Source organism: Mixophyes fleayi, chromosome 4 (genome assembly GCF_038048845.1).
Source record: "Mixophyes fleayi isolate aMixFle1 chromosome 4, aMixFle1.hap1, whole genome shotgun sequence".
NCBI classification, from domain to species: domain Eukaryota; kingdom Metazoa; phylum Chordata; class Amphibia; order Anura; family Limnodynastidae; genus Mixophyes; species Mixophyes fleayi.
Genome location: NC_134405.1, coordinates 285342208 through 285368939, shown reverse-complemented (window position 1 = coordinate 285368939; position 26732 = coordinate 285342208). Strand labels below are relative to the sequence as shown.

General features: G+C 38.5%; 1 protein-coding gene across 2 annotated transcripts in view; it reads left to right on the top strand.

Moving 5' to 3' along the window:
- Window positions 1-26732, top strand: part of DOCK2 (dedicator of cytokinesis 2) — a 699501-nt gene that overhangs the window by 258451 nt on the left and 414318 nt on the right. For both annotated transcript variants that reach the window (XM_075209814.1, XM_075209813.1), the window contains exon 23: window positions 6919-7027. In XM_075209814.1, the coding sequence (XP_075065915.1) occupies window positions 6919-7027 (109 nt within the window). The remainder of the gene's footprint in view (window positions 1-6918; window positions 7028-26732) is intronic.

The window sequence follows — 26732 nt, the reverse complement described above, 5'->3', positions numbered from 1 at the left end:
ATCAATATCACACAGGTCACACATAGAATTTTTTTATTATTTTATGTTTGGTTATAAAGCACTTAAATATTACGCAGCTCTGTACATTGAGGGGATCATGACATCACAAAAGCAAACTATATGCATTGACATGCAACAGAAGGTAAAGATGGCCTTGTCCAAATGAGCTAACAATCTAAGTGGTACGAGGAACACATGATACACAAGGTTGCAGAATAGCAACTGTAGTTGCTGGTGAGGGAGGAATCGATGACTATAGTCCAGCAGCAGCATTATCAGCCTTCAATAATAAAGCAGTCATTGGCACCTGACATTTCTGAGCTGCTACCAGGGGTGTAGTATGAGTGGAACGTATTTTGCAACGTCATTTTTGAAGTACACGTTTCTCATACCTAAAAGCCTAAGTTGTTCATTTCAAATGGAGCAGGTACTGTTTAGTATACGTACCATATAGGTTAATCATAGCAGGGGTTGGCAACCTTTGTCTATCAGTGTGCCGGCTAAAATCTAGCCAAGGCCAGGGGTGCCAGTGTGTGTTTGTATGTTCATGTGTGTGTATATATAAATATATGTATATTTATTTATATATATATATATATATATATATATATATATATATAAAGAGAGAGATACACACACACACACACACACACACACACACACACATTTAATTATGTCTTACTGTATGATGCTAATATCATACAGTTAATAGTAACATATTCATGTTATGCCACATAGTGGTGCCCTAGTTCAAATTTTGCCACGTACTTTTGTCCCCCCGATTCATAGTATGCCACAGCCCCCAGTTCATAGTGTGCCACGTAATTGTGCCCCCAATTCATATCATGCCACATAGTTGTATCTTTATAGTATGCTGCAGAGACGTGCCCTTGATTCATAGTATGCCGCATAGATGTGCCCTCAATTCATATTATGCCACTGAGATGTGCCCTCAATTCATAGTATGCTGCATAGATGTGTCCCCAATTCATAGTGTTCCTCATAATTACCTTTGGAGTCAGCACCCCTCCTCCGTTCCATAGCGGAACCTGGGAGCTGCCTCACTAAAGCAGCTGCTGATGGATGAAATGGAGCTGTTGCGCATGCGCAGCTTTTGACCATCATCAGCTGTTTTAGTGAGGCAGCTGCAGAGCTCCATTGTGCCACGTCTGGCACACGGGCCCCGGGTTGCCATCCCCGATCTATAGACTACATTTGTAAGCATACACTGTCCAATGCAAGCAAATATATGTATAAAGAGGTTAGGGTTGGTGAATACTGTTAATAATTTCATAAGACTTTTTTGTATTCTGTACAGCTCAGCTTGCTCCTTCCTTAAAAATAATGTGCTTGTTTCATAGCACATATTGATTCTTTTTCAGGAATAGTGGCATGAATGTTTAATGTTATTTGTTGCATGGCAAAGGCCATAACAAAAAGAAAAGGATGTGAGAAAAGAATATACACAGCCCAGATTATTCTGCTGATGGTATCTGGATTTAGCTGTATATATACCAGGCAGAAAGTCAGGGCAAGGAAAACAGTATTTTTATTTAATGTAAATGACATAGAGGCTCCGTGAACTGATTAGTTTAACACTGAGGTAACAAATTGAGAGCAGAAAGAGCTTAGACCTTAAAAAGGAAAAAAGAAAACATATTTATTTTTCTACTTCACTATACGTAGCTCCTGCCAAGCTTTTTGGCAGTTTAGAGAGATTTATGAGTACTGAAAGCGTAGTTTTACAGTATAGTGCTAACAGCATTCCTGACTTTACTTTTAGAGTTATGGCTGTTATATCATTTCCGGCAAATGGTTCGTAATTTGATGCTGAATCTGTATTCATTTCAAGTAGTACACATCACATCTAGCCAACACTTCAATTACTGACCAAGGAAGCTTTTGCTGTGAATAAGGCAAATTTAGTAAAATTATATGTGTGAATATATATATATATATATATATATATATATATATATATATATAATGTACACACACTATATAATTAAAGTGCCCTTCACCAATTTTTTTAGACCAATATTCATTATAAATCTCAATCCATTTAAGCTTCAAAGAATCTAGAAAAGCAACAAAGGGGGGCACTCCATAATTCATTAAAATAATATTTTATAAAATAGATAATTACAGATTAAGGCCTCTATTCATTACTAAATGCAAATGCCGATACCTCACTATATGCCAGAGAACGCTGCAACATCTAATTAATCTTCGAGTGCAAAGGGCCCTTACTACAGTCTTCAACTTCATAGGTGGAACGGGGAGGGTAATGGGCGTATGCACGTTGTCAGTGTACAGTAAGAGCGTGTCAAACTTGAGCGCACGCAGCTGCGTCTGATTCAGGCTTTTGCCAATTCAAAGGTACATCATTTCCTGTCGTACTACTTGCACCAGCTACAGGGCAGGTGTAAGGGCCGAGTGATAGAAACAACTGTCGAGTATGCCGGCTAGAACATGTGTTTGTAATCAGTCACTGTAAAAATGCATTTTATGTACAGTAGACATTAACAAAATCATGATACCTGTATATAATGTGGGTGGGGGAAGTAAAAAATAAAAGACTTGTTTTATCATTGGGGTCATTCTACTTCAGTTCAACCAGGTGTGTCCACCACCCATCTCAGATTTTACAGAATTGTTTTTAGTTAAGAGGGGATGTGCAAAAAACTATTTCTGCCAACTACTTCTACTGTCTGACTACTAGTTCCAGAAATATTGATTTTTCAATGTATTGTACTATTTACGAATCGCGGCTTATTAATTCCAGTTTATTTGCAGTATCACGAGTGTTTATTAAGGAATCACCACCCCCAAGGTAACTTTTCCTCCTGCATCGAAAAATCCACACCAAATTACTGTATCTGCCTTACATTTTGAGTTATAGGAATAATGCAAACTTCTGGAACATAATTAAAAAAGCTAAGTTAAAAGAACATTACTTATCCCTATTTTTTTAGGTGCTTAACAAAGGTATACATTACTACCACAAATAAAATCATAGTGGAGAAAAAAAAATATGAACTTGACGTTCGATTACTGTTATACCGTATACATAATTTACACAAGAAACCATGCTAGGTTAAAAACCATATCCAAAAAGTAAGCAAAACTGAGGCAATGGGATAACCCTTATATACTGAAACTGAAACTTAACAGAAACTGATGGGAAGGGGATTCCCTTTCAAAACTGAAACTTTCCAGAGAAAGAGAGAGGGAGACAGACAGAAAGATAGTCAATTATGGCAGCTGCTCTTCCAAAGTGTATATTGGGTAGTCTTTTAAATACTGACTGCCATATTACTATCTACCCAAAAACCACTGGATTACATAGCTGGGACCACTTTGCAGATGAAGAAAAGGACATTTTGATTCTGAGAACTGAAGTTTTAAATGCAACCAGTGATTCTGGAACCTCAGTCTGCCATCATGAATAGGAACTGCTGTTAAACTATGAAGCATTTCAGAAAACATGCTGTAATCCTTTCTTGTCTCACACAAAAGGAGTCAGAAAAAGCTTAAGAGTTATCACTGAAGTGGGCCAAAAAACATGGTGACTGTCAGCTTCATGCTGTTATTAAGCCAGGAAACAAACTTTGCCCAAAATGCAGAATTTCAACTGTCACACTGTAAAGAAAAAACATAGATATAGATACGCCAACAGAAGAAGTTGAATCCCCGGCGAAGAGTTTAACTGAACCTGCAGAAACAGATGAGCTGAATTAAAGTATTACAAAGCAATATTGTCTCTTCCCAGAAAGTAAGTAATTGTTCAGGTTGTGATAATTTTGCAGAGTTTAATGTATGAATTAAAGCAAAAGTGTAAAGAGGCGCTGCAAGAAGTAATAAAATTATTAACTCTGGCACCAAACAGATGGACAATTAAGCAGACTGCAGAAGAATTTAATGTCACAGAATACATGGTAAAACAATCAAGAAAACGTAAAGCAACCCATGGCATAGTGGCAGAATCTAAAAAATATAGAGGGAAAGCCCTGCTTGTATAAATCATTCACCCGTTACAGCAGTTTTACGAAGATGATGAACATTCTCGGATGTGCCCTGGAAAGTAAGAGTTTGTTTCTGTGAAAGTTCCATGAGGAAAAAGAAATCACAAACATAACAGGCTACTCCTAGTAAACTTGAAAGAGCTTTATCTTGCTTTCAAAGACTGTTTTGTTCCTTACAACTTCTGTTGCTGCAAGAGGTATGCATCCTGTGTGTTTGTGAAATTTACCAAAACTTCAAATTATTGGTTGCTGCTCAGTGGTGCACGCAGGGGGGGTTTCTGGTTCTCCGGAAACCCCTCCCCTCCGCGAACCAACGGTACTGTACAGCAGCCGCGGCGCTGTCAAAGAAGCGTCCGCGGCAGTGCTGTATTGTAGTATAATATAGCACTGCCGCGGATGCTGCTTGACAGCGGCGCGGCTGCTGTAGAATTCAGATGCGCCGAAATGGAGCTGCTGCGGAAACCCCCCCTTCTAAATCCTGCGTTCGCCCCTGCTGCTCTACCACTAAAGATGGACTACAAAGACGTCACTGAAATCCTTGTTTGTTCTTCAATCTTAAAAACTTGTATGCTTCATGGAAGTGACAAATGCCCAGGGATGGAAGCACTTCAAAAAATAGTTTAAAGCCATTTTCATGATGGTGATATGGATGATGACGACACAATTGTCTGTAAGCAGTGGGTCCACACTGACCAAAGTAAATTGGTTACAATCACTAGTATTGTGGAACAATTTTGTGAAGTTATTTGTAGTGCTGTTGATGATGCAACAGTCCATCTGTACACAAATTAGTCCCAGGCTACATACCTACACCAGATACCCATGACCATGTAGCCATAACTGTGCATGAGTTCGTTACGGTAGTTATGATACACTTATCGGAACTATTGCCAAAATTGGAGTATGCTCACTACTTTAGTGATGATGCTGGTGCACAATACAAGACCTATAAAAACTTTTTGAACTTATGCTTCCATAAGGAAGACTTCAACATTCAAGCAGAATGGAATTTATTTGCCACATCTCATGGCAAGAGTCCGTGTGACGGCATTGGAGGAATAATTAAACGTCTAGTCACTCGCACCAGACTGCAAGCTGTGGAAACCCATCACATCTTGACACTTATGAACCTGTATAACTGGGCAAATGAAAATGTACATGGTATAAAGTTTTCTACATGTCACAAAGTGAAATACAAGACTGCAAAACCAAGCTGCATAGCCATCCAGAAACAGCAAAGACTGGCGGGTACACATACTCATCACAGATTTCGGCCTATTAGTAATGATAAGCTACACATATACCGCTTGTATTTACCGCTTGTCATCAGACGACATGAAGACAGCAGGAACCAGAGTTAGTGTCACTACGACCACAGTCACAAAAACTGTAGACAAAAGTGATCTGCAAATTGGAACATACATAGCAGCAGTGTACAATAACATCTGGTACATTATTCAATGTAATGAGTAGGAACAAGATGTGCTTGTACACTTAATGAAATGAAACCATTCAACAAATGTGTTGCCCTGGCTTTCAAGAGAGAAGTGTTTTGTTCACGTCCTCTGTGTAACGGAAGTGCCTACTATCTAAGGAAGTACTGGAAGGCAGTATGCACTTTCTGCTGACACTTTATGGAAAATTACAGACCTTTACAACAGGTTCCAAACAAGGGGAAAATAATGTGATTGTTGACTCAACTTCAGTTATGTTTAAGTTTTTTACATTTCATGGTCTCTTGTGTAAAGTATGTATATGGTACAACAATAATCAAACGGCAACTTCATTATTTTTTTTTTCTCCACTATGAAGCAGAGTATCATGCTCATTTTTGTGTGGTAGTAATGTAGTAGATGGAAGGTAGTAAGGACCTAAAAAAAATTGGGGCTAATGTTGATTTAACCTTGCATTTTTTTTTCAGTTCCAATAGCTTGCATTTCTGATGTAACTGGAAACGTAAGGAAGATACAGTAATTTGGTTTGGATTTTTGGAGGAAAACTTATTTTAGGGGTCCAAATTTTGTGGAGATTCCTTAATATTACTTCATAAATAAGCTGCGATTAGTAAATAGTTTAGTACATTGAAAAATCCATATTTTGGAAACTAATAGGCAGACAGTCAAGATATTTGGCAGAAATAGTTTTTGGGATATTCTCTCTTAACTAAATAATTTTCATAAAAATCTGAGATGGGTGGTGGACATTTAATTTTTTGGGGGGGGGGGGTGATCTGATATGGAATGACCCATTAATGACTATATTATTAACAGGGGACAGTAATCGAATCCTACTTATTTTCTGTGCATTCTTTTGAAACTTCTTATTCCACATATGTATTGGACGTATCATGCAGTGTATTGTGTCTGTCAAAGCACCTAGACCTGTATTGAACAAGGTCCAGGTGTTTCTGTAGATCTGCTCCTTGTTGAATACAGAGATGCGTATGCTGGAACTTTGTGCATTTTAAGAAAAATACACTTTACATTAATTTTGCACGCCTTAATGTATCATTTCCTGAGTGCAGTACAATGCGACAGAAGTTGGGAGTGAAAGTAATCTGGAATCTTGTGCACATACAAAGTAAAGGTGATTTACAATTTTGGGATGTTTTAGTAAAACAGAAAAAGTAAGCTGTTAACAACTAATTTAGTGAAATAATCCCCCCAAGCCCCATACACACAAGATTCTTTCTGACCTGCACTTTTAAGCAATGGGTTGAACCCAATAGAAACGGACTTTCATAAGTAAGGATGTGTTGAAATAAGAACACTGATTTCTAGGTTTTACTCGTTTTCTGTAGATAATTTGCAAAACTTCACTATTGTGAGTACCATTGTGGTCTAGATATATACTTCAGAATGTCTTTTCTAAAATGATATATTATTTCCGACAGGCTCTATGAAGGCAAAGAACAGACTGAATTTGAAGAGTCCATGAGAAAACTTTTTGAATCCATAAATAACCTAATGAAGTGTGAACACAAGACTACGATCTTACTTCAGGTTTGTTTCATTTTCTTATTTTATGGGGGCGATATAAAAGTATTGTGTTGAAATTGGTTTAAATTCGGTTTAAACCCAACACTTCACACCAGGATAGCTGAATCAGGTGTCCAATTTTATTGTCAAAATGGTAAGGACAGCAGTTTATTCTGCATATAACGACACCTGTAGTCATTCAAAATCCATGCAACCCTGTCCCTGTCTAGACATACATCTTCTAGTCACCGGCCAACTAACTGGCTTCGGTCAGCCCCGCGCACAACAAACAGTCTTTTATTTTTCTCCCAAGCACTAATTAACCAGTAAAGAAAATTAACAAACTAATTACACCCATGGTGGTACACCTGTGTGCTGTATAAAAGTATCAATGGGAATTTAATATCTCCACTTTTTCAAACCCGCAGCTTAATAAATTTACCCCTTGGTCTTAATAAAAAAAAAAAAAGATTTTGTTTTTAAATCAGGAGCCTGGTTGGCCCACAGGGCCCTATGTGGCCGCTTATATCAACTGACAGATGATAGGGCCATGCTTTGTGCCCAGGGGATTTGTGTCTATTTGCTTTACCCAATTTGAAACCATTTAAGTAAAAAATATGTTTATGCTATATAGATGTTCAGGTTAGAGAGACTGAAAGACCAGTTTTTTTGGACCAAGATTGCCTGTGTTTTGTGCCTAAAAAAATTATGCCATTTCGTGTGCCCAGACAAAAGAAAGAATAGTGCCAAAGTCCAGCAGATTACAAATATTAGGAAACAATTATCTCATATGACCACATTGAAGCTCTGCAAATTCCATTTGCATGTATAATGAACTGACACCAGGAAATATGAGGAAAATCTTTTAAATGCCAGATACATTATTTTTCATACAAAATTAGTTTGATCCTAATTTTACATTAAAATAAATACTTATTTCGATGACAACAAAACCAATTTGACTCAAGATCACATTTTGCCTCAGTTCAGTCTGCTTTCTGTCTCCCTCAGTAAGTTGCATTGCCTGGGGTGCCTCATAAGTTGTCTGGGTCTAGTTATGGTAAATTAAACATAAAGGAGTTATATCTTCAGTGTGTTGAGGGACATTTAAATTTAATTTAAAAAAATAAATGTTACAGGTATATCCATAGGCATGCATTCAAAAAGTGATAGCTCTTCAGACATACTATAGTTTAAAGGGGAACTTTCATGAAAATACCTTAAATATGTAATATTCATTGCTTGATAGATTGTTTTCCTAATGAGCAGGGCTGGAACACATTAAGCGTAGCAGGAGGCTTATGGGAACAAATAGTAAAAGAATCATCTCTGCCCCAGTCTCTGCTAATTAATTTAAGTTATAAAAACTGCATTCAAGCACACCATGCCTGGATCAAGCATAGAATACTATATTAATACTACTTGAAGTAAGAATAATTATATTTATTATTATTTCATCATCAATTTATATAGTGCCACCAATTTCGCAGCGCTTTACAGAGAATATTTGTCATTCACATCTGTCCCTGCCCCATCGGAGCTTACAGTCTAAATTTCCTAACACACATACACACATACTCATGTTAATTTTGTCAGCAACCAATTAACCTACCAGTATGTTTTTGGAGTTTGAGAGGAAACCAGAGCACCAGGAGGAAACCCACGCAAGCACGGGTAGAACATACAAACTGCACACAGATAAGGTCCTGCTGTAAAGCAGAAATGCTAACCACTGAGCCACCAAGCTGCCCTATTCATTGAAAGTTATTTATATAGTGCCTACATATTAGGCAGGGCTTTACAGAGAATATTTGTTCATTCACACCAGTCCTTGCATCAGTGAAGCTTACAAACTATATTCCCTACTACACAGGGACACACACAGACTACTGATATTTTCTTAATAAACTAATTAACCTAACAGTTTGTCTTTGGAGTGTGGGAGGAAACTTGTTCACCCGGAGGAAACTTGGGGAAAAATGTACAAATTCCACAGAGATAGGACCCTGGTCCGAATTGAACCCATGACTCCAGTGTTGTGAGGCAGTAATGATACCCACAGTGTAGAAAGTGGAGAAAAATGTTTGCAAAATATGTTCATATCTTTTTAGCTCATGAAGTTATTTTTTCTATGATGACTATTTAGAAAACAAATAACATAACCAATAAACTAAGCCTTCAAGAGCTTCACTTAATGTTTCATAACTGTTTCATTTTAACTAGTCATCTAGTCATTCTTCCATGTGGTGTAACCATGCCTCAAGTGCTAATTCTCCTCCTTCCAATTCTTCTTCAAACACCAATGTTGTGTGTGGACCACAGGAGCCCTCAGTACAGAAAAAGTGGCAAATCCATAAAAATTTTGCAACATTTATATAATAATATCACATAGTGTAAAGATCACTTAAAAAAAACAGCCTGGTTTCTTCTGTTCTTGTGTTTTAATAAATGTCCCTCCCATTCACCCTTAGTTTTTGCCTCTGCCCCATAATCACCGTAAGTCCTCCCAAAACTCTCCTGTTTGATTCCGGAGTCATAGTCTTCTCAAAATGTAATGGTTGGCTTCAAGTCCATTTGCATCATGTGACTGACGTAAAATGTTTTGCACTGCACAACCATACAGCTTGCACCTGCATTTTGAATTGAGCGTATTTTATAAGTGTGTCCACTTGCTCTTGGTGAGGCGGGTCGGGGTGTTCACATGTAAGTTCAGTACAGTAGGGATGCAAGTTAACCGCGCCCCTTAGAGATGCATCTGATAGTAACTTTGCATGTCCCATAGGCCCAGTACATGCTTCAGAGTTGATGATGATGACACCTACATTTTTGTACCTGGTGTATCTGCAAGGTTAAAAGCAACTTCAAACACAGCCGCAGGAACATAAGTGTGTGGATGCATTCTTGCATGTACGCAAATGCTGCAATTTTACGCTTAACAGGCCCTATATTTGATCATAGCCTGTACAGCAGAACAGGATAAAATGATGTCTACCATCAGGGCCGGAGCAAAACTAAACTAAGGTGTCTACAGAATGAGTGATATAATCATCCAGTACTTTTAATGCTCCCTGCTGTGCATAAAAAAGAGAGTGCCAGCCGCTGACATGAAGAAGTAGCCAGCAGGCTTGTGAAGCTGTTGGCTGTAGCTCCTCTAAGTTAGTGTTAAGCTGGAAATGTAGTGCTTTGTAATGATGGCTTCACCACACTCCCATCTACTGCCTGCCAAGGTAATAATCAGCATGGGAGAATGTACCGCTTGTGAGTGAGGAGGGGTATCAGATAGGGTGCTACAGGCCTTGACCCAGCCCTGCCTTTATCCTCCATAATAAAGCAAAGGACTTTTTAGTTAGAGTTCATTTAACTCAAAATGTTTATTTTCCTAAAATGTAGCTTTTGAATACACCTGATTTACCCAGATTAAACTCTTATATCTGTGTGTTATTATTTGGCAACCACAAAAAATATGGGAAGTTAAATTTTCCAGTGAGTGTTCAGTTATCTGCAGCTCTAAGCATCACATAAACCAGTGGTGGCTTGGAATCACCTGTCCAGCAGCTTGTACATGTCACATTGTTTATAAAAAAAAAATGTCTATAATGATTTAAGGTATTACCTAACATTTTAAGCTGCTGTAATGCTAATTTTACATATTCACAAGATAACTATATTCTTCTGGGACTAATGTAATTTAAGTGCTGTAATAAAGCATTGTTATATAGATGATGGCAAGGATAACCTATCATGGGTGCAATAAAAAGAAATTAAATCAGTCAGCATTGGCTGCATTTTATTAAAAATTGATAAAATATTAAATATAAATGTTTATAGCAAGTAACATATATTTAAATATTCACATTTAAACTGTCAAAGGAAACTGTGAGCACAGTAGCACTTTATGAATATGGAAAGAAAACAAGCACTATTCAATACTCATTTCTAACGTAAAATGTATTTATTATCTTCCGGAACATTATAAATGTTTTAATTATTTTGTAACAACCTTCCTATTCACATACAATTAAAATATATGTATGTGCTTTATAGCCACACTGTGGTGAGGGTGTTGTTGTTAGTGATTTAATTACTCTGAGAGTGAGAGAATAGCCAGACAGTTGGAGAGAGGTAGCTTTGTGTTTCTAGGAAATAGGGGGCAGAGTTTTGCCCCTTCATGGCCAGACTACATTCACATTTTGGGAAATGTCAGTTTAAATTGGAATATTTTTTTTCCTTTTAGTATACCCAAATTAGTTTTATATTTTTGTTCTAGGATAGATAAGACTTTAGATCTATAGAAGCTTATCACTCCTGTCGTAACATGACTTACAGGATGTCCCAGTGATTTTATTACAATATTGCTGAAATTTCACAGTAACCCGAATACAGAATGCAACACTAATATTACATGCTGCATTTTAACAAATGTGTGACAAAGAAACAGATCTTACAGTTCCCAATAACAAAGTGGGTCATACTGGGTGATTGCCACTTAGTCCATACCTGCCTACTCTCCCAGAATTACCGGGAGGCTCCTGAATTTTGGGGAGTCCTCACAGACTCTCGGAAGAGTAGGCAAAACTCCCGAAATTTGGCGAAATTCGTGGCAGTGAATGGAGGGGGCAGGGCTTAATCGCATCATTAAGCTCCGCCCCTTCATTCAATGCCGTGAATTTCGGCTTTTTTATAGTGGGGGCGGGGCTATGGTGACGTGAAATGTCACCACGCCCTCCTCCTACCCCATGTCACATGACTTCTCCCCCTGATCTCCGAGGAGAAATCTTAAAAGTGGGCATGTATGACTTAGACAGGACATTTAAGTCCTTTTAGAGCATAGTGGTGCCTTAGATAATGAAGGGCATATATATATGTAAGCAGTAGGCACACTGACCTCCAGGAGACAACAAGACCCAGCCCAGCCAGATCAGGTTTAAAAGGGGTAGAGGTAGCTTGTTGTTTTCACTGTTTGTTATATCTTATATATAAAAATCATTGGTCTGTTTGTCTGTCCAGTTATGCATTCGAACACCCCTGCACCAATTGGGATGAAACCTACGCAAGGTGGTCCAGTTGATCCTGGCCAGGTTTTATGGGGAGTTAGGGTCCCGGTCGGAACTCCTGTTTGTGTACGCTGGGCAGAACTTTGGCCTCGGGAGCCTGATCTGCATTCGGACACCCATTCACCTACGCGAGGTGGTCCAGTTGGACCCTACATGCAATTTATTTGCATGTAGGGATGAATACTGTCTGATTTTGCATGTAGCACACAAATACTGAGCAGCTTCATTGTCACACTGTGATTTAGAGTTGAAAAAGGACACATCCCCTCTCAACTATAAATTAGTAATTTGAGTGGCTTACAAATGTAAAAAAATATGAACTTTGGCTGTTGGCATGGAAGATGAGAAATCATGTATTTGGGACATGGCAAGGTGTTGCAATTGACCCCAGATTACTCTTTTGGAAACATCTTGGACCTGTAAAAACAGCAATGTGGAATAATATATTAAATTGGCTTTCACAGTGGAAGATGAAGTCAGATATTAATATCTACATTCGATTCTACATACATGACAAGACATACTTGCCTACTTTCCCAGAATTTCCGGGAGGTGCCCCAATTTTTGAGAGTGCTCCCGGACTCCTGGGAGAGTAGACGTCCTCCCGGGTGTTGTTGGAGGTGGGACTTAATGACTATTCGTGTCATCAAGCCCCACCCCCACTTAGCAATGCTGTGAATTTTGCCATTTCAGGAGGCTATGCCATGGTAACATGATCACCAAGCTGCCCCCTCCTGGATCTCCCGGATTTTTTTTAAAAGTGTGTGTGATTAGGGTGTTAAATCACACACTGCCATTTAATGGTCCGACTGTGTACGCCTCCCTGCTGCAGAATTAAGACCTACTCACCTTTTTCTGGTTTGGAGATGGCTCCTTTCACTTATATATGAAAGAAAGCAACAAGTCAGTACTGTTTTTTACAACGAGTTATTATAAATTGCTTTAGCACTTGCATATTTTGCTGAATAACTCATATCATATCTTTGCATTGTCATATGCAAACAGTTATATTAAATAACACAGTTCATACACAATTATTTTCCCTCTTGTATTTCTCCTAAGTAGCTGTTTTTAAGCAAAGGGCAACAAACGCTAAGAAATAAAATAATACAAAGTTGCATAGAGTTTATTTAGTATTTGTACTCATGTAAATAAGATATTAAGGTAGCAAGTTTCAAGAAAAGGCACGTAGAGCATTATGTACACCGATGAATACATAATTACACTGTTCAGTGTTTGTTCTCTACTTTTGCTGTAAGCTGTAGAATGACAGCTGTTTAAAAATGAATATACATTACAAGTAGATAAATCTCCATTTATAGTTATATCTAGAACAATATAATACACAAAAGCAATTTCTAGAAGAAAAACAAACATATGAATGCATTAGTGGAAATCTAACTGTAAATAATAAGAATATTAAAAGTCATAGAGGACACCTGAAATCTGCGAAAGGTACGAGGATACATACAGGGAACAGAACTCTATATTGACTTTTGTTATCCATAGGGGGTAAGTTATTCTTTCCAATGCATAAGTTGAACACATGACAGTGACGTGCAAGAGAGAGACACACACAAGCACAACAGAATCCAGACCACATCTCCCAATCCCCCGTTTTACCCAATTATCCATATCCTCAGCTACTCTTCCTAAACCAGTTTTGTTTACCCGGCAACTAGACTACCACACTCAAACTACATTAATATACCTGAAATATAGCAAGTGAGACACCGATGAAGAAAAACAAAGTGGAGATGGATCCATCCAGGAGACAAGCCTATGCTGTTAATAATACAGTTGTATTACATTAGGGTGTGAACTTACTTACAGTTTTTCGTGTTTATGAAGTCAGACAGATTCACTATCTGTCTGGTTGGTAAGTAACAGCTAGATTCCTGTCATTCTCACTAATAGACAGATCGATACAGAGTTACACACACACATACACAACTATGCATATCAACACAGACACACACAGAGACACACGTGCATATATACTAATTGCATATGTGGTGGTCGAGTACTGATGGGAATCCTTCCCTTACCTTGTCCTCCAGACACGAGTCAGGTTCTTTTCTGTTCGGATATCCGGTGGTCAGGAGATAAATACTTCAATGAAAGGGACAAGGATTGGTCAAACAACTTTGGTTTATTGAGAATGCGGTAAGGATAGTTTTGGTAAGACACCGCGCCACTGACCCCTTCAGCTCAATAGTAATGACAAAATAATGCGTCTGATCAGCATAGAGCACAATAGCATTTAACATATGACATACACCTGGTGAGTATATGGCAGAAAAACAATAACATCTTCAATGCACATTGTCTAATAAGGCACACTGGTAATCACAGTTACTACTTTCACGTTAACAATATCTGACTGGTGATGATGCAAAAACCATCAATAATAACCCATCAAGACTCTTGCGGTCACTACCGCGCCCACTAGAGGGCTACTTCTTATTCAGGTGTTTGGGGTACCGTGCTATTCCCTATGGGTCAGGCGCCCCACTTTTAGCATCTACTGCTGAGTTAACTTGAATTGCAGCGGTACCACTAACACTGAATGTCACACCTTCAATATTAATAAATCAATTCTTAGGTAACTCACATAACATCACCATCATCTAAAACATTTGGTGCACCAATATTATCCCCGGTAACGTTACCATATTTTCCACTCAGTCCTGGGCTGACCTGTGCACAGGAATTTGGTAGTGTTCCAATGTCCTGCAGAGGTTTCCATCAAGGGTTAAGTATTATAGTAGAAAGCAGGGCTGTTGCTCATTTCAGCCACAAGATGGCGCTGTTCTCTCAACAGTCAATGAATCTCTATCAGCACATGTGCTCTGCAACAGGGTATGGTGTCCAGATATCAGCACACACACAGGATATAGCTGAAACGACCGTCTTAATTGTTCCCTGCAGCCTGTGTAAAGGTATGATCTGGGGGAAAAGCTCTCGCAATCCTTCCTTGTACAAGAATGCAATGTCAGTTTTGGATAGATTCTCTCATCACTCTTCCCTCTGACACTGGGGTGTGTGCAGTACACTGCAGGCTAGGGTTTTACCTTGAGACGGTTCTGCAGTTAGTGGAGACTGTCTTTGGCACCCCGCTGCGTGTCCCCAGCTGTTCTCCGTCCGCTTTGCTGGCAATGTCACTTTCTGGCAGCAGCTCACTCTTGTCTCTGCTCGGCTGCACGTCCTTCCCCTTGTTCCTTCTACCATGCTGCTCTCTCCTTCTCCTCCTTCCTGCACATCCTCTTCCTGTTACTCCCCCAGCCAATCAGGGCCTTAATCCTCCTCCTGTCAATCACTCCTGGGCACAAGTTTTCAGGAGCACAATTAACCCCTTGTAGCCCTGCATTTTAAAAGCGTTTATGCACTCCTCTGTGCTGTTCAACAGGGCTTTGGGGTACCACACATACACAGAGACACACCTATACACACATGCTTCAGTTTACAGCGTGCTCCCGGCACATCTGCTTTTTCTTAACCTCCAGTACTCAAAACAAGAACTAGACTAGGTATGCTCCACCCTAGTAGATGATGCAGTAAGCCCCACCCTATGTAGATGCTGCACTAGGTCCCACTCCCGCGATATTGCTTGCACTATTTCTCCAGCTCTTTACATTGATCATCTGATAAATACCAAAAAGATCATGTATATTGCAGTATGTCTAACAGTGACTACAGCACACCTGCACAAATTACTCCAAAATGAGAAGTCAGGGCCAAATGTAAGGAGCTAACCATTTTATAATTTAAAATGGGATGTACATTGAAAATGTATGTGTGGGAGTCTAAGTAAAATGACCAAAATTATAAACCATAGCCCACAAAAAAATGAGCATTTGGCTTACCAAGCACGTGCATTCACACATTGTTTCAGCCATATGCCCATCCATATTGTGCTGACCCCAGCCATGTGCACACACTATAATGTTTTAAACACATTTCACTGTACCAGCCCTGTTCACAAACACATAATATATCAGCTTGTGCCTACACAAATAATACACTAGTCATGTGCCTACAGATTATGTACCAACCCACACCTTAACACATTGTACTAAAAAGCTTTACAGAAAGCTTAGCATAGAGGCTATTAGTGTACTGATGTATTTGAGATCGGTCTGTCATGAAGAGTCCACTTCAGTTGTGGGTGGATGGGTAAGATTCTGAATGGAAGGCAGAATGCACAGTCTGGTCACCAGGGCACAATCTCAATGGCCATGGTGACCTAGTGATTGTGGTTTGTGTTGCCGTGGGTTACAGTTAAACTATTATACACACACTATCACCTCGCATTGCATGTTGTCTCCTCACTCTCTCCAGAAATACCCTTAAACATTGTACTAAACCTCACATATTACATTTGTATCAGAAATCCCCTGCATTTCTCCTTTGTGTTACACCCCAAATTACTATTTTTCAGCCACAAACCTACGTATCAAATTTGTATCTGTACTGCCTCAAACAGTACACAACACCCCCTTCACATTCAGCAAATGCCAATCAACTGTCATGGGTTGTCATTGTCTATATATAAGGCTGGTCACTCACTGTGCAATGTTACAGATATTGGTCAGTGGACCAGATATCACAACGTGTGTGGCCTCAAAACTACCATGATGCCAGATAATGGTCCTACTGAAATCACATGGTGGAAAATACAGTAAAAGAGATGATCTCTATCAGCCTGTTTCTGTGATGATCTTCCAACCACCATAAAAGTCAGCAGCAAAGCTATGTGTGTGGGCAAACTAAGAAGTGATCCTGTTGTTTGTCCCATGTCTGGGTATCCTGAGGCTCATTCTCACTATCTGCTCTATGCTTAGTAACATTCCAGGTCTTTCAGTCACTCCCAACCTTATGTACACATGTAAAACCATGTGTAATCACCAAGTTATACCATATTATAGTGTACAACCTTCCTGTGTTACCTCCTCCTGCAACCACTGGTGAAGTGACGGCATAGAGAAAGTGAAGGGACGGTGTAGGACAGGTGAATGCATAGAGCACTACCACCTCTTATTAATGTCAATGCTACCACCTCTTATTAATGTCAATGTCAGATCCTACTGTTTAGGCATTGAGAGCAATATTATCATGCTACTTATTATAGCCTGTACAAGATAAGAACACAATGTACATTTGTACCAGTATTTTACATACTTGCCAACTCTCCCGGAATGTCCCGAAATCTGGGTCGCTTTCCCGGACTCCCGGGAGAGCAGGCAATTCTCCCGCATCCGGCAAATTCCTGGCCAAAATAATAAGATTTGCAGTGAATCGCGTCATTTTGGCCCGCCCCCCACATTAAATCATCGTTTCCGGTGTGGGGGTGCGGCCAAAATGATGCGATTGACTGCGCCCCGCCCGCCTCCCGTACTCTAATCATGCCCCCTGTCCGGGATCTCCTGGACTTTATTGCCTAAAGGTAGGCAAGTGTGGTATTTTATGTTACATGCTCTTGTATAAATATATAACCAATTATAACAAAGTTTAAATAATAATGGGATGTTTAGTTTATGCTGGATGTAATGAAGATAATGCATACCGCTGTAAAAAGGTGAAGACCTTCATACATTGCTTCTTATCTTTTCCTCAATGAAAATGGTCTTTACGGCAGATCTCATTTAACAGTAACTCTAAGTATTGCTATTATAAATATAATGTTTTACTATTATAAATATAATGTTTTTCTAGGTCAGGTCAAGATATAAGCGAGAATCAAATTTGCAGATGTTTTTACCTCACATTGTAGATATGTACATGGGTTTACAGAGGGCAATTTTTGTTTATTTCTGTTTTTAAATGAAATTTTACAGTAGATATTCACTGTGATTTGTGTAACAGTCTATGCTTATGTCTTTTCAACAGTGTTACTGATTATTATCATATAGAATAACAACCATTGCTTCACTGATATTTCTATGCCCTTGGATTTATTTGTACATATTGTGGACTGGATATCTCAACTCATCAACACTTTCTTAAAGCCTCTTAACTATATTTTAGCTGCAGCTAAGCAAAATATTTCTAAGGGATGGCTGTTAATATCTTCCCCAGAGTCAGCATATTGGGAATATGTGTAAATCTCTATGTACGGCGCTGCGGACCCTTTGTGGCGCCTCATAAATAAAAGATAATAATAATAATAAGTCTGCCCCAAGCATGTCCAGTACAATATCAGGAGGAAATCTCAAGTCCCCAAGCATGCTCAGTACAAATTCCCATATAGCTGTGACAGATTCCCTGAAATCAAACAAAGCATACTTAGAACAAGCATATAACAATCAGTGCCAGATCATTCTGTCTCACCACCACTGATTCAGCAACTTGTGTGTTCTCCTGTCTCCCATGTTTGATTCTGGTTTTAGTTGACTGTTCCCTGGGTAATAATTCTGATCATTCTACATTTGCTATTACTAAACTTAAACAGATTGGGCTGAGTCATTAAGGAAAGTAAGGGAGTAAATGTTCTCCGGGACAAACCATGTGACAAAGCAAGGGGTGCAAATTAGTTTATTATTTTGCAAATAAGTTAAATACTGGCTGTTTTTTCATCTAGCCCAGAAATACTTGATAGCTTTATTTTTACACTGAAATTTAGAGTTCATCTAGGACATGTTCTACCCCAACTATAAATCTCTCCCCACATTTTAAATTTACCTCCCCTACAATGCAACATGGTTTTGCCCAGGTGCAAAGTTACTTCTTTTTTATGCTTTGATTTCCTGAATGACTCGGGACCATTATATATACTGTGACACCCACCCTGCGCTTGTGATATTACTATACAGTTGTATAGGAAAACCCCTGCATTTCTCCTCTTGTTTTTTTCACCTTAGATCACAGTTTTTCATCCACAGTCCTATATATCAAACTTGTATCTGTACTACCTCAAACAGAGCACAGCATCCTTTGCACACTCAGCGAAAACCGTTCAGCTGTCATAGTTTGTCTATATTCTAAAGCCTATCATACACATTGCGATGTTACAGACATAGGGCGATGGGCCAGATATAACAGTGTGGGACCTCATAAGTACCACAATGCCACATAATGATTCTATATTCATGTTGCATAAAGCTCATCTAACCAAAAAGCTAGGTAAACACCTATGCAAGATAAACTCTAGGATTTCAGTTATATTCTTTGAGAGCATCTGTACTCTGACCTGATACTCTGGATGTCACTTTTGCTACCTCGACTCTATGATTATATTGTCCTCTTCCAGGACCTCTGTTTGTACCCTGAGCTGATTATAATTGTCTATCCAGGCATCTAGTTTGTCCTATATACTTCAGTACCCGCCCCTCATTACCTGCTGCTACATTATAACATTGTGCACTTGGGTTTACTTTATTTCCTTAACAATGATCAGTGGGAACAGGATGTCAGATTTAATATAAAACCAAACAGGGATCCCGCTTAGCGACAGCAGCTTTCTGCTATGAGATAGTCACCAGCAGACAGGAACCAGCATTTAAAAAAAAACACAGGGCAACTTATGAGTGAGGGGATTTATTTTTGTTTCTTTATAGAGACCTTTTTTTTTTATTTAAAAAAAAAAGTAGAAGTTATGAAAATAAAAGGTTGCAGTTGAGATTTGGGGCTATTGCTGTTTTTGAACTAAATATATATATATATAATATAAAGTTTGGCCCATTTAACGATCTTTAAGAAGAATTATATAGCTGTGAAAGAAAAATCAACCTGCATTGTTTGTCAATTCATCAATATTAGAAAGTACGCCTGCTGCTTCTTAAACTTAATGGCTGATTGTAATTTTGTTAATTCATCTTACAAACTAAATAATCTTTTTGACCACTAAGTTATCACAAAATCTTAATTTGCTCCCTGAAGATTTCCAGCCTTGACAACAGTAACCTCCGGTCCTACAGTCTGTCCCTTGTGTCATTTACATTCAGTTATTAACATTCAATATTAAACTATTGTTTTTTTTCCCGTCAATGATTTCCTATATTCTTAAACAATGTTTATCCATATGGAATGTATACAATATGTTATAGCTACAAGCTTAGAAGCCATAACCCATCAAAACTTACTACTAGATTAAGGGCTACTAAAATGCCTTGGAAAGTTACAAAGGACTGTTAAATATTCAAAAAATATACTATGAAATCATACATACATTGCCGCTTGCACGTGATATGTCTTGAGTGGTCAGTGATCAGATAAGGTGTATTCGATTTATACGGCCAGCCGGAGAGTCAGTGAAATACACACAGGTCTGGTATTTGCAAAAACTCTGATTTACTAGGACAAACACCTCAGTTTATGAAGTTCAGATTACTTAGACACATCGCAATTGCGCAAGTGTACAATATATGGCATTATGCCAAAATATAACAAGTACATATCGCAAGGCTAAGCAAATTAGAGAAAATACATTAGATGTGGGTATAATGATATTTCAGCAAGAAATTTCGCTAATAAGCATGTGCCTTATCTATACATGTCATAGGACCTTGAATTTAACAAGTAACAAAAGAGCTGTTGTGTATCTTACAAGCCACTGAACTAATTAAGTTTTTCTAAACAGAAACTGCTCATCCTCACATACCTTTGAATGAAGACAATCTAACCGTTAACTCTTTTACTGCTCTATTGCATGGAGGCCGTATGCCTAATTGAAACCTGAAACACTAAATTTGAACTATGAACCATGTTTGGTTCAATTTTTAGAACCACACAAGCTTTGGAAATGTTCTATTTTTTTGCTCGCAGGGAATTCAGAGCAATTGCTGATCCATAACAGTTTGCTTGACCGGTTTGACAAAATCAGTTTTTATTTAACGTTTTTTCTAGAACCCTCTACATGTCAGAAAAGATGTAAGTGACAACTATAAAAATGGTGTTACAACAAGGCATGTCATCTCTGAAACAAGGTGAACTAGAAAGCTCATCATTTACTGAAAGACAAAAAGGCTTCTCCTGAGCCAAAATTGAGTATGCCAAATTGCTTTCTGAAACTTCTATGTGAGCTAAAGAATGTGGTGTTACAGACCTGGATAATTAATATTTTATATCAAGCATTTCGTTATTAAAAATGTTCGTTTCATAATTAGGTGCAAAAGTAAACAAGACTTCATGTTTATGAGTCACATTTATTCTATTAAAACATCACTAAAATCAGGTTAGTTTTGTTTTACCTTCAGTTTGGTTACATTATTGGTGCTTTTGCATATATACACAGTTGTGAATTGTGTTTTAGGTTAAATTATTAACAGTACTTAGATGCAACTCTGCATTACCACTCTCTCGTCACGCTCCTACCTTTTCCTTCTGCTCCATAATTTTTCCAGCTCTATTTATTTTACTTCTCTTATCAAATAGGTTTACAATTATCAATAAATAAATCAATGAAAATCAGTAAAATGCCCTTTTCAGATATGTTTATAGAATGGAACATCACTTGTACCCTAGCTTTGGGTGAGTTTAAAAACTACCTAGTTTATTTTTTTCTTCACGCTGCCACTTTTTATGTGTTGCACCCCAGACCCCGTCGTTGTATACCTGCATGGTCACCCGCCAAATAGCTTATCTATATAAGATGAAAGCAATATTGACATTTTTTTTTAGATATAAATAATAAATTAATAAAAATAACCCAAACATAATCAGATGTTGTGTAAAGTCAGCAGACTACTGCCCTAGGCTAGAGCCTATGTAGAGTAAAGTAATCTGGAACTCTTGATTTTATTTTTTTTGTAATTGGTAAAAGAAACTTTAAATACACATCTATGGAAAAACTGACTAAACCCATGATCTGATCTTTACACATTGCACCAATTATCTCCAGAAACTGGCTGCTAAACAGCATAAATTTGATCATAAGTGGTCTCTGAACTTTGACCTGGAAGGAGTTCATCTTTTCAAAAAATAAACTTCCAGAATTAAAATATACTACGTCTTAGTGCTGAACTTGCTTATAAATAGTTTAGAAATTGAAGCTTGACTCAAATGAAGACTAACATTTGTGAACCCATCAAACTTTGGTAAGGCAGATTTCTTCACTTATCCAAGACTATTAAAGGAATATCAGTATGGATGAATAGGTTGGTGACTTAGAATAATTTTCCATATTGTCAGGCCAGTTTCTCATAGCTTGTTCCATGCAAACTTTCCTAAGGATATTTGTAAAAACATAACTTGTTAAGGTAAAACTTTTGAATGCAATAAAAATAGTATTTGTATATATAAGACCTGAGACAGGCCTTAAAAACATTTACCGATTTTGTGCTTATCGTCCACAAAATCACACTGCACATGCTCAGAACCAGACAATACGCAACAGAACACAGCCACATCCAAATCATCTTCGAGTGCAAACGACACTTACTACAGCCTATAATTTATGGGTGAATGGGGTGGGGAATGGGTAGGTGCATGTAGACAATGTACAGTATCATCATCATCATCAACATATATTTATATAGTGCCGGCAAATTTCGTAGCGCTTTACAATTGGGAATAAATATTAATAAGACAATACTGGGTAATACATACAGACAGAGAGGTAAGAGAACCCTGCTCACAAGCTTACAATCTATGGGACAATGGGAGTTTGAGACACAAGGGCATGTGCTAAGGGTGTTGCCTTGCACAATGGCGGAACTACCATTGCTGCTGCGGGTGCCGTGAACCAGGGCCCATGAGATAATGGGGCCCACTGCATGGCAGCTGCAGAGGGTCACAGGCCCCGGTTCCCTCTTCTCCACCTCCCTACACTGGGGCCCACAGCTCGCTAGTTCTGAATCTGACCATGCAGCCACGGCCATCTCAAATTTAGGCACAGGCAGAAGTACACTGGTTTTCTGCCGTATCTCTTGCTCCAGCTAGAGGTCTAGTCTAAGTCCCAAATACTATTGCTACTGGCTGAGTATGCATGCTATAACATGTGTTTGCAATCAGGAACAACTGTAAAAAAGTCCATTATGTACAGTAAACATTAAGAACACCATAATAAATGGGGAGTTTGCAGATCCAAGTTATGTGCAGTTTAAAACAAACGTATGTTGCGCTCAGTATGTGTGCCTTAATGACTCAGGGCCATCATCCTCTTGCGTGTTGTAGATGCATTCAATCAGGCACCTACCTCTGGAGATGCTCATACCACCACTTAGGCCTAGCTCAGTACTCTTCTCCCAGGACACTGTGGGTAATTCACTGGGTAAGTATCTTTCACATGCAGGTTTAGTAACAAGTATAAGAGGAGCGTGGAGCTGACACAGGCATGGTGGAGAATCACAGTTACCACAATACATGGGTACCATTCTCTGGGATGAAATAAAACATCACTTTTATTTCATCTTTTTCCTCTTGCATGAATCACAGTGATATTCCTTTCATGATGGCTCCAGAGCTGACACTCTTCCTAGGGTTGTCACTCTGCCTCTCACTCTTTCACTCTCGTTGGTATTAAGGTCTCTCCTCTGGCCTTGATCTAAGCTCACTACAGAGTATCTTTCCCCAACAGCCGTTCTGCTTTCTGCCCTACAGGGTATCTTAAATAGATAGTCTAACACAGTGATGGGCAAACTTTTTCAGGATCGGGCCAAATAAAAAAGAAAAACTTTAGGCAGGCCAATATAATTTATTAAAAAACTCAAATATCGAAATATTTAATACAATTTTTTTGAATGGGACGGGAGGGTGTTATATAGCAGTGTTACCTCTATAAGTGCAGCGATCGTACAGACACAGCACTTATTTCAGCAGGTTGTTGCATCCGTCTTTCTGGTGAGCCACTAACTGACAACACAGCAGCCATTCGAAATCCGCCCTAGTATATGGCCCAGCCCATCTCTTCTCACATGACTTTCAGCCATTAGGGGGCGGGCAGGTGTTTGAATGATTGACATACGAAGTGTCCTTTTAGGAAGGAGGATGAAGTGTAATGGAGGAAATAGCTGGGAAGGCATAAAAATGAAGGTTCTGACACACAGGGTCGGCCCTAATAATTTTATGCATATTTTAATGAAATGGTTAAAAATATTGGCGGGCCGGCTAGAACATCTAAGTGGGACGGATCTGGCCCGTGGGCCCTAGTTTGCCCATCACTGGTCTGACACATATGTCCCTGTTCTTAGAGAGAATATCCACATTCTTCCGCTCTCGACTCACTAGCAGGTAACTAGCCTCCTATCTCAGACGAATGCTCAGCAGTTACACCAACTGTTCTCGCTTTCACTTGGGCTCCAGAGCATCCTCTCGAGGCTCGGGCTCTTGCTCCAAAATACATCTGGCTACAGCTGAGGTATGGTGTTTCCCTCTAATTATTCATACTGGAATACACTTGGCACGTTTCAACTATCATGCTCTAGCTCCTGCTGCATATTGGGGAAGGGTACTGGATAGGAAAGCCCTAAGACTTAAACCAGAGTGTATATTGTTTATCTGCATCTTGGTTTTCCTATTAACAAGCAGAAATTAGAAACCACTGAAACACCAATGCTTAAAAAAACCTGTTAATACGTTTCCATTACATGCATATATTGGCAAAATGCATAATATTATTAATAAAAATGTATATTTTATTGTCATTTCTTTTTTATTTTGGACACAATGTAGATAATATGGAATAATATATGCCTTTAGCAGTCAAGTATATTACAAGATAAACTTCTAAGCTTACCGTCACTTATTGTTCTTTATATAATTATTCTGAGCTTACTTGAAGGTTTAATGGTTGTTTTGGGAACAATTAAACCCATACTCTCTGCATTTTTCATTAGGCGTCAGATACTGAGAAATAATTAACTGTTAAATAGTTATAAAGATTTGTATGAGATAGTACTACAGCATAGAGAAAACATATTTATCTCTACATGCAAAAGTCTCATCTTGAACAAGTGCAATATTGGGCTCTCTGGGAGGCTGGGAGGTTGAAAATGAATTTCACATGTCATCGGTTAGGTTAAACCTTGCTCTGTAATTGTATTGATTTAGCAGAATAAGAGGATAAAGGTGATTATATCACACCTAATAGCAAATCTGTGGAGCATGCCATTTACACTCAAGTCTTTAATCCTTGCCATAGATTGGCCACAATAAAGCAGCCAATTAGCGAGTGTTTGGATTTATTTTCCAAGGTTACAAAGTAAAGCAATGGATAAGAGTTTATAAATAACTATTCTTCCAATACAATTAAACAGCTATAGTTGATGACACTATGCACAAGTGTGTGTGTGTTCATTTAGTTTAGACTACCCCATGTGTAATGTTTGTCATTGTGTCATCACAAGACATTTTACGGTAGTATACGGTATTATGAAATCATATAATACCTTCCAATATTCAGATTGCAATTGCTGCACAGTTAGCATGATTATTATTATTATTATTATTATTATTATTATTATTATCCTTTATCATGACACACATAAATTGCATACAAATGACATGAGACAATGGTTAAGGATGGTCCTACTTAACTGACCTTACAATCTAGGGTTTAGGGAACAATTAGTACATAAGGTAGCAGAATAACAATTGTACCTGTTAGTGGGGAAAGTGTGCCAGCCACTAAAATTAAAGCAGCCATTGGTGACTGGTATTTCTATGTAGATGACTGTGGCGTACCATAGCTGGATTTAGGAGAGACAGTGGAGGATTGAGACATGAAAGCTGAACTAGTCTTGGTTAGAATTTTAAGAAAGTCAGCTGCTGCCACCTATTACATCACCACTTATAGTAACCAAACCTACTTTTGGTTCTGGAGAAGGTTTGTGATTTTATGTTGCATGGACACTAGTTTAGGTGCTGGGTTAATGGCATCAAAGCCAATACCCCTTCCTGCTCCAGGATGCTTCTTGAATTTGGTGTCAAATTGTGAGTGATTGTGCTCTATGACTATAAGGTTGTCTCTGACCATCTTGTTGAATCATTCTTGTGTCAGCAACTTGTGGTTGTCCACCAGTTCAAATAGCTGTTTGACCAGTGTCTTTTGGCATCGAGCACACTGCTGGACATGTGCGCAGGACACTTGTCCCTATATGCAGTTAAGCAGATCTTAACAACAATTCTGCAGTTCATTTAATGACACTTCTGGGTACTGCTCTGTAATTTCCCGCTGCCTTCACACATTTTTAACTGTTTTATAAGTTGACTAGCGGCTGATCCAACATTAACTGTTACATAAATGCCCTTAGCAAGTGTTATCTATCTAATAAATAAAGACACATGAGACTTGTTTGGCGAAAAAAAGGTCACAAAAATGTATTGACAATAAATTAATTAAAGTGGTAGCAAATAAAAGTATGACTAATACCAGCCATGTCTCTACCAAATTGTGGCAACCAAACAAAGCATTCTCTGACACTTCTAGACAGTGGAGATCCACTCCTTCCCCCTGTTAACTTCCCAAGGGAGAGTGTAACTAACAATTAGAGATGCTCACTGACCCTCGTGTTTTGGTTTTGGATCTGGATTACTGTCGTGTTTTGGTTTTGGTTTGTTTTGCAATTTTGTTTAAAAATCAATGTTTTTGGGCATAAAATAACCTAATTCAGTGCTCCACCTGTTTCTTGGATAAGTAAGGTAATTCTAAAGCTAATAAATTAGGAAATTATCCAAAAAACAGTTTAATCCCTGGTAGGCCGTCCTTAATTCTGCACACAAACCTGGTTGTCTTCCTC